At 50.4% G+C, this 14,434-nt stretch overlaps 5 protein-coding genes across 5 annotated transcripts; 4 read left to right on the forward strand and 1 right to left on the reverse strand.

The window, feature by feature from the left end:
- Positions 1-168: 168 nt before the first annotated feature.
- Positions 169-2,014, forward strand: BDZ99DRAFT_402378 (cytochrome P450; the record flags this gene model as incomplete). The annotated part of the gene is made up of 6 exons (XM_033716279.1): positions 169-391; positions 448-644; positions 692-1,101; positions 1,148-1,252; positions 1,304-1,802; positions 1,853-2,014. The coding sequence occupies 6 exons, from the start codon at positions 169-171 to the stop codon at positions 2,012-2,014; spliced, it is 1,596 nt and encodes a 531-aa protein (XP_033568999.1).
- Positions 2,015-2,194: 180 nt separating this feature from the next.
- On the reverse strand, positions 2,195-4,066 carry BDZ99DRAFT_455554 (cytochrome P450; the record flags this gene model as incomplete). Its single annotated transcript, XM_033718445.1, has 3 exons — positions 2,195-3,358; positions 3,410-3,900; positions 3,947-4,066. 3 exons carry the CDS (start codon positions 4,064-4,066, stop codon positions 2,269-2,271), a joined length of 1,701 nt encoding a protein of 566 aa, XP_033569000.1. The 3' UTR covers positions 2,195-2,268.
- Positions 4,067-5,715: 1,649 nt separating this feature from the next.
- On the forward strand, positions 5,716-6,400 carry BDZ99DRAFT_402426 (uncharacterized protein; the record flags this gene model as incomplete). The annotated part of the gene is made up of 3 exons (XM_033716284.1): positions 5,716-5,897; positions 5,953-6,069; positions 6,118-6,400. 3 exons carry the CDS (start codon positions 5,716-5,718, stop codon positions 6,398-6,400), a joined length of 582 nt encoding a protein of 193 aa, XP_033569001.1.
- A 399-nt stretch (positions 6,401-6,799) lies between these two features.
- On the forward strand, positions 6,800-8,738 carry BDZ99DRAFT_213018 (cytochrome P450). Its single transcript, XM_033713370.1, has 3 exons — positions 6,800-7,022; positions 7,116-7,565; positions 7,616-8,738. Exons 1-3 carry the CDS (start codon positions 6,832-6,834, stop codon positions 8,553-8,555), a joined length of 1,581 nt encoding a protein of 526 aa, XP_033569002.1. The 5' UTR covers positions 6,800-6,831; the 3' UTR covers positions 8,556-8,738.
- On the forward strand, positions 8,738-10,785 carry BDZ99DRAFT_552402 (putative macrolide phosphotransferase k). The gene has a single exon (XM_033727056.1). The coding sequence runs from the start codon at positions 8,921-8,923 to the stop codon at positions 10,535-10,537; it is 1,617 nt and encodes a 538-aa protein (XP_033569003.1). The 5' UTR covers positions 8,738-8,920; the 3' UTR covers positions 10,538-10,785.
- The last annotated feature ends 3,649 nt before the right edge of the window (positions 10,786-14,434 follow it).

Below are 14,434 nucleotides of genomic sequence, written 5' to 3' on the forward strand. Positions count from 1 at the left end.
CGCCTTTCAGCTTTGGCAGGGTGCGCTTAGCTAGGCAAACAAGGGAGACCACAGAGCCTCGTTCGTGCATGCACGTGCAACTCCAGATACAACCATCGCCAAACTCGACTTCCAACATTCACAGACTTCTTGTTCCGTCTCAATACCGCAGCCGCCTTCCGAATCGCCATGAAAATTGTTGCAATGATCGCGCTATTCATCCAGGCACCCGTATATCTGCTAGCTGTTGGGTTCAAGCTATGGGCCTTTTCAGAAATACTTTACAAATGGAATTTCCCTCTGTCAAGAATCCCAGGTCCAAAGTTGGCGTCATGGACACGTCTCTGGTGGCTCAGGCTTGTCTCGCGATCGCAACTTGACCGCGATATGATTCGTCTGCATCGGGAGTACGGTATGCAGCTTTAACACGCGGTCGATATAGAGATACACAGCTCATGAGAAAGTCAGGACCCGTTGTGCGCATTGCTCCCAACAGCATTCTTATCAGTGATCCCGATACCACGCGAGATGTTCTTGCAGTGGGCTCCAGATTCAAGCGCGGGCCCTGGTTCGACAGCCTGCGCCTCGATCCATTCACATCAAATGTGGTTTCTGAGCGAGATCCCAAAAAGCACCAACAGTTGCGTGCCATTCTTGCGCCTGGGGTTAGTCTCGGCTTTCGTTCTACTGTTTCCATGCTGAAGTGAGGCAGCTTTCTGGCAATGACATCCAGGATATGGAGTCTACAATGGATGGGTACATGGCACAATACCTTCAGATGATTGAAAGAAAGATTGAGACCGCACACGACAAGATTGCAGATCTGGACTTGTCCACCACCATTCCTCTATTAACTCTGGACATGATCACACATCTGTGTCTTGGGGAGTCTTTCGGAAGCATCGAACACGAAACTGATAGCTTTGATTTCTTTAAAGCTCTGAACCTCGGAATGCTCTTTCAACAGTATATCGCTGTTCTTACTGAGATTACCACGGTTCTCCTGGGCGTTGGGAAGCTTCCTTGGTTCCGGACACGGCTCTTCCCGAAAGGTAGCAGTTCCAACGGCATAGGTCGTGTAATGCTGGTAAGCAGGAATCCCCAAGAACTGACACTCGAACAGTTGCTAAACAGAACACTAGGAAGTCCGCGAGGCCATAGAGAGAAGATGCACTGAGCGAGAAAGCGGCGTGTCCAAGAAAGACATGCTCGATTCCTTTCTTTCGCGGGGTCTTTCCGTTGATCAAGCCACAAGCGAAGTACTCATCATCATGTATGTCTTACAGCACATCCTAATCATTAGCTAAGCTTACTATTCCTGCAGAACCAGTGGCGTTGGTGCGACGTCTTACGCAATTCAAGCCGTCATCAAGTCTATTGTGGCTGACGCATCAGTCGTACACAAGCTCCGAGATGAGGTTGACGGTGTCGTTGCCACAAACCCCAAGTACTCTCTCAGGCAGGTGCCAAACTCGGCCATCAAAAAGATGCCCTATCTACAGGCCTGCATCCTGGAAGGTCTTCGCATATATCCTCCCGTCTTCTCCCAACTCCGAGAGCGTGTTGCTCCTCCCGAAGGAGTCGTACTGAACGGCTATGCGGTTCCGGGAGGTACATACATCGGGTTCAATAGCATCGGAAGCCAGCTGAACCATATCTACGGGGACAGCGTGGAGGAGTACCATCCGGAGCGATGGCTCATTGACGATGAGGTACAGTTGAAGCGGATGCGACGAGACCTCGATCTCGTGTTTGGCCACGGAAACTCCAAATGCCTCGGGATCAATATAGCGAATTTGGAGTTGAACAAGATAGTTGTTGAGGTCGATTACCCCTTCGCTTCATTGAGATCGCGCATGCTAATATGGCGTAGCTCTTCCGGACATACGACATCTCCTTCTGCAACAAAGATAGCCCGTGGAAGTCGCGAGGCGATTTCGTTCTCACGGACTTTTGCGTGAGGTTGCGGCGTCGGGAGGGTGGGAGTGCCACCAATGGTGTCCATCACAGTGAGTATAGGAATAATGTCTTTTGATTGGGGTAGGTTTGCGGAGTATGTATCATAGATTAGATAGAAAATGATGAGAAACTCAGTTTACTTCTTCGAGGGAGCCGCAAGGGCATGTGTATATGCAGCTGAAAATGAATACTGAGTAGGGCTACTCGGTGGATACCGTAACAATTGCATCTTTAAGGACATTTGCAAGTGACGAATTGATTGAAATAACTAACTAGAATACATTTGTATGCTTAACAATCTGCTCTCTACTGTCGCCAGAACATCTCAAATCATTCATCTGACTTTTCAAGTGTAATACGACACGGATACCCATCAGCCGGATACCCGCCCGCCCGGGAGGTTGGGTAAGCCCGCTCGCCCATCACAGTCTTAGGAACCGCTGCCTTCGATCGCCCCCACTGCATCATATTCCCTAGCTTCGATTCCTGCTCCAACTGCATAGCATCCCACTCATCATACGTGGGGACGATGTTGAAAGATCGCGCTGTCAATACGAGTATGATCCGTAGCTCATTATAGACCAGAGTCTGTCCAATGCAGTTCCTTGGCCCTTGTTCGAAGGGCCGAAAGGCGCCTGAATTGGCCTTGACGTAGAGCTCGTCTTCGGGATCCACTAGCCAGCGCTCGGGGATGAACTTGTCGGGCTTCACCCACGCCCGTGGATTCATATGTACGGCGCGGTGCACGATAGTCACCATGAGGTTTTCGGTAGGGCAGAGATTCCCCTGACGATCTGTTATAAATGCGCCAAAGTGGCCTGACCGTTGCGTCGAAGCCGGCGGGAATATTCGGAGCGTTTCTTTTATGACGGCGAGCGTGTATCGGCATTGGTTCAGCAATGTTGGGTTCTGCTTAAGCATTGCCGCAGCGTCGTCGCGGAGTCCGAATACCTCGTTGTGCTCTTGACGCAGCTTCAACAGTGTATCGGGGTATTGTGACAATAGATGGTACGCGTACACTAGCGTAGCCGATGTAGAATCGTTGCCTGCCATGATGAACATGCGGATTTGATTCGACGCAATCTTTGCAAAACTGGGATCCAACTTCGTGACCGTGGAAGTATCCATTCTTTTCTGTCGTTCCTGCGTGATGTAGTCGCCAAGTGCCATGGCAGTGATGGATATTGGACGATTAGCGCCGGGCTTTTCAACTGTCGCGTCCTTCATTTTCATTTCTTGGAAACGTTTATCCAACTCAGATAAGATGATCGATTCGAGAACATGGCCGTAATATTTCTGCACCACGGCTTTCACTGGCTTGAGAAGGATCGAGGTGTTCCAGAAAGCGCTCCACTTGAGAATAGTGTTGAAAGCATACGAAAGGCGATGCTCGGAGCGCTGGTTATCGAGGTTCATATCTCTGCACAACAGTCAGTCACTCGGCATTCAAGATTCAGAGTGCGTTGCGTACAAAGTGACCTTCGCAATGACCTCCATCGTCAAGCGCGTTGTCAAGCTATCCAGCTGGACAATGCTCCCACCAGCCTTCTCTCGTAATATCTCACAGAAGACTTCGACGGATTCGACAACGGTCGGGATCAGCCTCGCCATGTGCGCTGCACTGAACCCAGGATTGAACAGTGCTCTCCATCTTTTCCAGTCCTCGTCATTCATAGTGAGTACGCTCTGGCCACCAATCATGGGTCGGAATAATTCAACCTGGCTCTGCGGCTTTGGAAGATTGTACTTGTTGGAGACCTCAAGCGACGATTCGGAGCCGCACACGATCAACGATGCCGTGGCTGCAGGCCAGAAATCAATAATAAAGGTTTCGGTGTCGCTGTGCTCTTCCGCAAGCTTTTGCAGAACCAGAAAGACGCTGGCATCCGGTGGCATGCTATCCAGGTGACGTTTTAGGACAAGTAGATGTCCAGTCCACCAGCTCCAGCCGGGCGCTATAGCCTACGAGATCATTAGACCAGTTAGTATTCAGAAGTAGCATACTCACGATGCCCCGTTTGCGTAACTCGTTCACATGCGATCGTCTCCGATATCCGATGCGTATTATGTATACAATGGAGCAGATGACGGCGAGGAGGGTAGCGAACACCACCACTAAGAAAGCCATTGTCAATGTTTGACTTTGCAATATCAGGTCAGTATGCAGAGAAGCTATCACAGAGGTAATCGAAGAGGTGGTTCAGCGGGATGGGAGGCCTACCACACATCTCAAAGAACTCGAACCATAGAAGACATGCGGGTGGCGACATGTGCCAAGTACAGACAAAGCTCTACTTTCGGAGAGTTCCTCAGCCGCGTCCATTTCGGCTCGACTATTTGTGTCGAGGCGTTCTGGAGGCGTGATCGCAAACTGCCGTTCGTGGCATGGTTGCATCAAGTGTGCAGCGGTGTACCCCGGCCATCTGGACGGGGCGTGCGCCCTCGTACGCAGTTCACATGCAAGGACGTTAAGCGAAACCGAAACGGGGACTCACAAATGTGCCAGCGAAATCGCCTGGGCGAACGACCCGACAGGCGGACTCGAACGGACGTAACACTGTATATGATCCCAGCATAGCCGAGCGATAGAATGCTCCCTGTCTTGCGCACAATTTGCCCGTGCTACTTGCATTGATTGCGGTACAGCCCTGCATCGGGGCGGGGGCGGCTTCGGGGGTTCCACGAAGCACTACGGTTCATTCTTGTACTCCCCGATATAGAACGTGGCACAGCAGGCCCTACGACATGCAACCACTGAATGAGGCACGGTCCGATGCCACCGAAGCAGTGAAGTTGGTGACCACCCTCATTAAGATGCATGAGTGGTCACCCGCACCAGCCTTTTCTGACTCTAGGCCTACCCCGCGCATATTTGCAAAGTCAGATAGAAACACCACAATCCTTCTTAATCTTTGAACCATAGCGTCATCCGTTTTCTGACCCTTCTCAAAATGGCCGTGTCCAAGGAAGCCTGGGCCCAGATCAGCAAACAACCACTCACGCAGCCTCCTCCGGTCAGCTATCTCCTACAATGCGCGAAGCAGAGTCGCTAACTCGTTTGTAGGGAGTTGTTCCTGACTTTGAACATCCGAAATGGCATGGACAGCCCGTAGTAATCGCGAGCGCAATAGGGCTGCCGGCGATGCTGGTCATGGCATCGATAAGAATCTACAGCAGATGTTATCTTCGACGGAAATGGATCTTTGACGACAGTGAGCATGCTCGTTCCATCTCAGAAAACGACATCGGCTGACGATTTCTAGCGGTGTTTGCAATAAGCTTGGTGAGTCGCCGTTCAACTGCTCCGATACATTAGGCTTATGGCAACTTAGGCTGCCGGTATATCTTTGATAGCGCTTCAGATCGCGTGTATGGTCTCTCCAAGGGCTGGCGATTGACGCTGTCGCCTCTGACAGAGCTTAGTGATGACCGGTGGAGCGTACGGCTATCATGCGTGGGAAGTTACAATCGGAGACCTGACGAAACCGGTGCTGATGGTGAGTGCCGCGGCACAATTCAATCAACATGTTTAACAGGGGCTAACATCTGCAATAGCGCTCCCTGACCATACAACTTGCAGCGCCATTCCTTATATGGGTCATCAAGCTCGCCGTCTACAGCGTCATCTTCCACGCGTTCCACCCCCTCACCTACATCCGATGGCTGGTATATATCGGTATCAGTGTCAGCCTCTGCTACTATCTCGCGGCAGCTATTGTCAATGGGGTTATTTGCGGCCCAAAGGGTGGAACCGACCATATGGCCTACCTCGCTGGCATGGCCGGACAAGAGTGCGGCAACCCAGCCGGTGTCATCCAGATTCTCAGCATTACTTCGGGCGTGGTCAACCTCCTCAACGATCTGTATCTGCTCATCCTCCCGCTTCCCGCCATTCTCAAGCTCAAGATGGCTCCCAGGCAGAAAGTCGGCGTCATGTTCATCTTCCTCGCGGGTGCTGGGTACGTCTACGGGGTGGGTTGTGCGGAGAAGCATGTAGCTGACCTCCTCATTTAGGGCCTGCGTTATGAGCATCCTCGGGCTGATCTATCGCAGACGAGGATATAGCCGCGATGCCTCCAGCATGTGGTCGCGCGATACAACCTACATACAAGTCCCGCTGCTCGTTGTCACGTAAGACTCCACCCAGGCGATCATGGTCCTGGCTAACTGTGATGCAAGTACTGTGGAATATAGCGTTGGCGTCATAATCCCGTGCATGGCACCCTTCGCGAAGCTCTGCAAGCACTTCCTCGTCACGGTCAAATCTTACGTCAGCACTCGATCCTTCCATCGAACATCGTCGCTCGACGGCGACTATCGGCTCGACGGTATGGGGGACCAAAGCTCGTTCAAGGGCAACCCAGAATCGCATATCAACACTATCGACAGAATGCTCGCACGCATGTTCCCGGGAGAGGATGAGACACAGTTGTCGAAGACGAAAGATTCGCGCGAGGGCTGAGCCGGTTGGAGAACATGAATTGAACGCAAAATGACGCATATTGGATTGCGGTTTTTCACTTCTCAGACTGGTAGTGTTTTCTTGGGCAGTAGCATACAAAAGAATATCGTTGCTCATCGTGTGAATCCACTGAATTTTGATGATTTGTGTATTCGGACTTGCTGGATTGACAGCCAATCAACTGCTGCTTAAGCGCAGCAGGCAGCCACTCTCTCGGAAACCAATATAATGCGTTTAATGGTATTATTTATGGATCGCGGGCGGCGAGACCCTTGGCTAGCGTCGCCGGCGTGAGCCCCACCCACCCTGGCTCCGCCTCCCGCTCTTGCTAGCTGTTTCTAGCTACGCCTCTCCCTCTAGCTCCGCCTCCCGCTCGGTCTTGTTCCTTGCCTCTTCCACCTTACGATTGTCTCCATCTATCTCTGCAAATTATGTCTGCTTTAACTTCGACGGCCCTCGCAGCAGCCATTACCATGGCTGCCACTATATATGGCGCCCTCCATGTGCTCCTCCATGCCACGCAGGATGCGAGAGAGCCACCACCAGTGCCAGCCTCAATTCCCTTCATCAGCTCGATGATCGGCCTGTCGAAAAAGAAGAGCAAGTACTACACAGAGCTCAGGTAAGCTTGTATCGAGGGAGCTGTCCCAATTTGGCTATTTCTGGTTTCGCCTGCGACCTCGATTCGGCCATGTCTAACAGAACAACACCGTAGAGAACGATACAATCTACCAATCTACACAATCCGTCTGCCAGGAGCCAGACTTTATGTCATCAACGCGACGTCACTCATCCCGTCCGTGCAACGTCAGCACAAAGTCTTAGCATTCCCGCCCCTGGAGGCCAAGCTTGCTATGAACGTGTGCGGGTCGAGCAAGACGGCAAACGATATTCTGAACACAAACGTCAATGGCGATGAGGGATTCTGGGGGTACTCTGTCACCCACTATAAAGCGCTACATCCTGCGCTCTTTCCCGGCCCCGGTCTCGACGCCATGAACCGGGTCATGGCACAAAAGGTCATGGCGTCACTGGACCGGATACAGACATCCAAAGTGATCAAGCTGTTCGACTTCATCAAGCAAGAGATCACCCTTGCCACAACCGACTCGGTGTATGGACCGCAAAATCCGTTTCAAGATCCCGCCATTGTCGACTCATTCTGGTAAGACGGACGTTGGCAGACCTGCCGATTCTCTTTTTGACTTGTAGTAGGAAATTTCAGGAGGGCCTCATGGGCCTCTTGATGGGCTTCCTTCCCTCGATACTTGCCCGAGACAGTTTCCAGGCCAGGGAGTTCATCGCAAAGCGGTTCATCGGATATTTCCAAAACGGCAGTTATGAGGAGGGCTCTGCACTTATCAGAGCTCGATACGAGCACAGTGTGGACCACAAGATACCCCTCGAGGACATTGCCAGGTTCGAGACTGCCGGAGCCATTGCCATTCTGACGAACACGTCGCCTGCTTGCTTCTGGCTAGTCTACCACCTCTATTCCGACCAGACGGCACTGGAAGACTGTCGGCAGGAAGTCAGCCGTATCCTGTCGGAGGATACGAGCATGACCAAGGACGGCGAAGTGAGGAAGATATTCACGCTCGATATGTCTCAGGTAAAGATGTCTTGTCCCATGATGCTTTCGAGCTTACAGGAGGTACTGAGACTCCACTCGGTGGGTATATCAACTCGCTTGGTCATGGAGGATCATATGCTAGACGACAAGTTCTTGCTTAAAAAGGGGGCGACGGTCATGATTCCAGCGCCAGTCCAGCACAAGAACACGTCCATCTGGGGGCAGGACGCTCAGTCATTCAACCACCGTCGCTTTCTGCCACGGGAAAGGCGGCACAACTCGACGGCATTCCGTGGGTTTGGCGGAGGAACCACACTGTGTCCTGGGCGTCATTTTGCAAGCACAGAGATTCTAGCATTCACTGCTTTGCTCATACTGCGCTTTGACATGCTGCCCGTGGAGGGGAAGTGGAAGCATTTGACGACTGACAAGGCCGGGCTGTGGGAGGTGACTCCAATTCCAGACGACGATATCGAGGTCCGCCTTAGTCCGAGAGCTGGCTGGGACAAGAGTGTGCAGTGGAACATCCTCATCACCGACTCTGACAAGGCGATGCCGCTTGCGGCGGAAGACGCAGAGTAGACGAGAAGTAGCAATTTGACTCTGATTGGGTGAGTTCTGCCTTGCACGAATGGTGACGCCGTGTCTCTCGTAACGGTAAAGCACCGCTGTATGTCAATCATGGTCGCCAAATCAATTAGGGGACCTGATGTAACGCGTATTTCTCTCGGAGCACAGGCTGCAACCAAGAATTGACACGGCAGGGGCGGTGAAGGGTGTAGGGTACAGTAGGCTCAACACATTAGATTGCCTCATTTGACCTCTTTCCTTCTAGCTCCATCTAGTAGTTAGCGCGTTCCTCGGTCAACACCACTCCCACCTCGTCACCCTTTTTATAATTTGCTTTGCACCAACGGCCCATTGTGTAAAGTACCTTCTCTGACGAAATGTCGCCCACTGCCACGTTTGAACTGCCAGTCAAGAATGAAAAACCCTGGAGATTCTACGTCATTCTCGTCTCACTCTCCTTCATCACGTTCATCGCCTCTCTTGATGGATCCATCACCGCAACAGCGCTTCCGCAAATCTCGGCCGAGTTGTCCGCCGCCGACCAATATGTGTGGATCGCAAACTCTTTCCTCGTCGCCCAAACTGTGGTCCAGCCGCCCTGCGCTCAACTATGCAACATATTCGGCCGCCGCACACCCCTCCTCGTTGCGCTTGTCGTCTTTGCTCTTGGGAGCGGCATAGCGGGAGGTGCGTCCAACTCTGCTATGCTCGTTGCAGGCCGCACGATCCAAGGCGCAGGCTCGGGAGGCCTCATGATGCTCGTGGAACTCATCATCTGCGATTTGGTGTCCGTCCGCGAGCGAGGAAAATATCTAGGCATGGTCATGAGCACTAGCGCCATCGGAGCCATCACCGGCCCAGTCGTGGGCGGCGCTCTTGCCGTAGCCGACTGGAGGTGGATTTTCTACATGAATATCCCCATCTCCAGCGTCATCATCGTCATCATGCTTGTCTTCCTTCGCTTGCAGCACGAGAAAGCGTCCAGCTGGCACAAGGCACTCGCACGGGTGGATTGGATTGGGAACGTTGTCTTCATCAGCGCGCTATGTTCTCTCCTGATTGGACTGGTATTCGGTGGCGATGTCTTTCCATGGTCGTCGTGGAGGGTCATTCTTCCCATTGTACTCGGAGTCTGCGGTTGGACCGCCTTCCACGTCTATGAGTCGATGCCGCCGAGCTTCTGCCCAGAACCCTCTGTGCCTTCGAGGATATTTGGAAACAGAACGTCGGCAGCAGCTTTCCACGTCGACTTCATTTCCTCGGTGCTCCTCCAGTGGGTCTGCTTCTTCTGGCCCGTCTACTTCCAGGGTATCCACGAGACCACTCCTCTCCGCGCGGGCATCAACTTCATCCCTTTCGAAGCTTTCCTGATTATCACAGCAGCCGTCGCAGGCGGCATGTTGTCGAGATTCGGCCACTACCGACCAATACACCTTCTTGGATTCTGTCTCGGTATGATCGGACCCGGCCTCAACATTATGCTCTCTCGAAGTACCCCCAAAGCCGTCTGGGTCGTCTTCCAGATGATCGATGCCATCGGCCGCGGCTTACTCCTCCCTACCGTCCTACCAGCCATCATGGCCTCACTGCCAGACTCCGACACAGCAGCAGCAACCGGCATGTACTCGTTCCTCCGCAGCTTCGGCTTCGTGTGGGGCGTCACAATCCCAGGCACCATCTTCAACGCCCAGTTCGACCGCCACGCCTCTCGCATCAGCGACGCCACCGTGCGTCAGGAGCTGGGAAGTGGACGCGCATATCAGTATGTGAGTGGATCGTACATCAAAGTGCTTTCGCCCACTGTACAACACGAGGTGCTGTCCGTCTATCAGGACGCACTCAAAGCGGTGTGGATCGCTGCTGTGGCTTTTGGGGCTACTGGGTTTGTAGCTGTGGCGACCGAGAGGCATATTCCCCTCCGGACGGAGCTGGATACTAAGTATGGTTTGGAGGAGGAGAAGAGTGGTGGAGGTGGAGGGGAGAAGGATGCCTAGGGATTTTGCATGCGTAAGGAAACAATGTCTATACTAGGCGTATAAGAGAGATCGGTAAGATACTAGAAAAGGTTTACTCAATTACTGCGCATATAATAAAGCATTTTGTTCTCTTATTCCACCACACACACACACACGCACTAGCGCAATATTCGCAATCCAACCTCTTCCCTTCGAAACCTAGGGAAATTGTAGAACTGCAATAACTATCTATGGAAGAAGTACATGTTTGATATATGTGTAGGAGGGAGATAGTATGCTACAGAACGTTTATATAATCACTGCACTGCACATAGAACACCCAAGTCATCCTCCCGTCCTACTACACACTAACTCTATATCCCCTTTTCCTGAAAATCTAGAAAAAGCGCAGAACTGCAATAACAATCTACGTAAGAAGTAGACGTTTGCTAAAAGAATTAGGGGGATAGAATGCTAGAAATGGGTTATTTAGTTAGTGTGTAAAATAAAGTAGATTCTACTATATTACTACACGCTAACTTTATATTTATAATTGGGGCTTTTTTCTAGGGAAGGTGGGAACTGTGGAACTGCAGCATCAGTCAAACTCCAGACTCCAAATACCCACCCACCCACGTTAGAATATCCGCCACACTTTTAGCATTTCCCCAATTTCTCTAATTCATAGCTCAACAACCCCAAATCCCATCTATCTACGCAAAATAAGTGTACATGTGTCTCTGAGAGGATCATTCCTTTATTATTGTTCGTAGATTGTACGACTTAACATCATGCCATTCAAGTGATGTACTTATTTGCAGATGGAGACTTTTCGAGTTCTGAGTCTGGTTTACAGTGCGGCACATTTTCCGTCGTGGGTGCCATCTCCCCGCGCTAGCGACGGTAGAGTATTTGAGGGGGTATTTAACCTCTCCGGGGTTTTTGACCTGAACCGTGCGGCCACGTGATAGAACATTAAAATGCTACAAGATGCTGAACTGCAACATTTACTATACAAATAAGCATCACGCAGCATTGCTAGCTTCTTGAAGCTGTAAATATACGTATATTTGGCTACCTTGAGTTCTTGGCGTAGTGTTGAGGTTTGAAAACCATGTGATTTGTTTGAATTACAATTCCATACTCAATTACATTCACTCAAAGTAGCCCTCAATACTCTCCATAACCTCATCCTCATTTAACAGCTCCTCATCCAATAGCTCCTCATCATCCTCAGCCTCATTACCGGCCTCTTCCTCTTCCTCATCATCCTCAATTTCTATTTGTTGAGTGTTTGAAGCCGTAAATTGAATGAGAAGCTTGGTGTTATTAGAGGACTCTTGCCACTTAGCTTGTGCCTTATTCGCAATCTCTTGATCACGCTCAGCTGTTTTAGAAGCCTCATTCAACGCCTCTGAAAGCCGCTCAACCTCTGCATTCGATTCCCACGTATATTCTTGCTGGTTCTTCCAAATAGCCATGCCTAGATCCTTTTCAATTGCCTTTATAGCCTTTTTTGAAGCTCGTGATACTTTCAAAAGCTTATCACGGGCCTTCCGAAGGGTTGCAGTGATTGTACGCGCTTCCTTCCTCTTATCCTTGGCCTCTCTCTTTTGGAAATCTACTTCCTTCTTTTTCTTCCTATTGGCTGCTCTCTCTTCCACCTGTTCCTTTAGCTTTTGAACCGCTGCCTCCTTCTTAGCTAGAATCTCTTTGATTTGATTGGTTGAAACATGAAAGGACTTGGTGAGTATTGAATTCATTTCCCTTTTCTGCTTACTATAGTGTGCTGTAGTAGTAAGGAGGTCCTTTACCAAGCCTTGAAGAAGTCTATTCTCTTCCTCATAGATCTGGAGAGAAGCTAGAAGCTTTTTGGTAACAGAATTACGAGCTGCTGGAGTAGTGGAAGGGTGAGAGATTGTTGATTGATACCGGGAGCAATCATACGCATTTGATGGTGTTCTGGAGTGCATTGGAGAGGAAAGCAGCTGTGCTAGTTGCATTCGAATTGGTGATGGAGTACTAGGGCGCTGATGGTCCAAAGAACTGCGGAGTTTGCCAAGAATCCTCTCTGGATTGAGCAAATATATTCCAGCAACTTCAAAAGATCCTTTGATATATTCAGGAGTGAATATAACCTCCCGAATCTCACTATACACCTCAAGGAAAATGAACCGGGTAATTCCTGTCTTTCCGCGGTGGATGAACTCCTCCACCTTATCAGAATAGCTCTTCTTAAGGATGGAGAAGAGAACCCGGTCTAAAGGCTGGAGAATAGTGGTTAAATGAGGCGGTAAACAGAATGGAATTATCTTGTGATCCTCACAATATTGGATAAAACCAAGGGAGAGGTGAGAGACATGGCCATCCATTAGAAGAAGCCGGAAGCCGTATTTCTCTCCCTCCACTAACTCATTCATTGTGCGCTCTTCCCATTGACTATCTCGGCGAGTATATTGATCAAAGTGATTAATCCAGGCCTCAGCGTGGCCACAATCGCTCCAGCCATTTTCCGAAACACCAATCTCAGCCCCATCAATGGTGTTGATAGCTGCTTGGCCCAAATGAGTGGTAATTTGCTTGCCCTTGAAGATAAAGTAGGATGGGATTGTGGAGCCGGTGGCATTGATTGCAACAATCTCTGTCACCCATTCTCTATTGCCAGCGGTGAGAGGTTGTATATTCCGGCGGCCTCGGAGTACAACCTTCTTGGAAGCGTGAGCAAGTCCCATTGAGTAACCGGTTTCGTCCATATTCCATTGATCCTCGGGCTCAATATTGTGTTCAATTGTGATGTTTTGAAGCTCCGAGAAGAACCGCTGCACCGATGATATATCGCCTTTTACAAGAGCCCGTTCGATTTCAAGAGACCAAGTATACTTCACCTGGAAAACGTTATGATGCTTTAAGAAGGCGTCAACCTAGCGCTTTCCAATAGAAATATCCTGGGGCCACTCAGAGATGGGAATAGCTTCAAGTTGCTGCTTGTAAACATCCAATGCTATCTGTCGAATATGTTCTTTTTGGAGGGGGAATCCATGTTCAATGAGCATGGTACAATACCAAACAATCGCGGCCTCAGATTCTGTGGTTAGCTTCTGTTGAAAAGTGTGAGAATCCTGAGCAGATTGACGTTTCCCATTGATACGCGATGTCAATGTTACAGGCCGGATCCCATGTGCTTTTGCAGCAGTGGAAGGAGTTTTGTAGATGCCCCTGTTGTACGCAGTAAGTGCCATCTGTATCCCTTAGTCCGGTAAGAATGGTCCTACGTTATCGATAAGGCTGCATCCAATCAGAAGCCGAGAATCAGCCCCTGAGTATGAAATCTACACAACACGTGAAGGAATTGATTTATACGTATATAGCTATATACAAGCTACTGTTTGGTGTTGAGGGCAGCTACGTGTTCGGCCCAGCATTTCCCTCGAGTGCACAGTGGAATCTTGCACACAGAACAGCCGTACGAAGTCCTAGGCGGCCGATGCCGACGCTTCCAGCCCTTCCTCTCTCTTTGTGCTTCCTTTGAAGGTTGAATTGTATTTACAGATAGCTCTGCAAGAGGCTTACGAGCGCCAAAATATGGTGTTGCAGTTGAGCGCTTGCCCCGAGTGCATGCGGCGCAGAAGGGCTGTTGTTTCTGCCACAGTTTCTCGTGTAGATGCTCTCTGACCGGCCTCCAGGTAATATCTATAAAGCTATTCGCCTTATAGGCTTGCTTTTGCTGCTGTATATAAACAGATATATAGAGAAGGGCATTTCTAAGGTCTCTATAGAACTGTAGGTGCGAATCTTAGCGCAATTGGCGGTTATTTAAGCCCGGATCTCGCCTGTAGGAAGAGAGCATAACGTGTTCTGCGGGCATCCTGCCCACCCCACCAAGCCGCCACGCCGAATATTGCGAATTGCTCAACCACGAACGATTGTATTTAGTGT

Source organism: Mytilinidion resinicola (assembly GCF_010093595.1).
Source record: "Mytilinidion resinicola strain CBS 304.34 unplaced genomic scaffold BDZ99scaffold_35, whole genome shotgun sequence".
Taxonomy (NCBI): domain Eukaryota; kingdom Fungi; phylum Ascomycota; class Dothideomycetes; order Mytilinidiales; family Mytilinidiaceae; genus Mytilinidion; species Mytilinidion resinicola.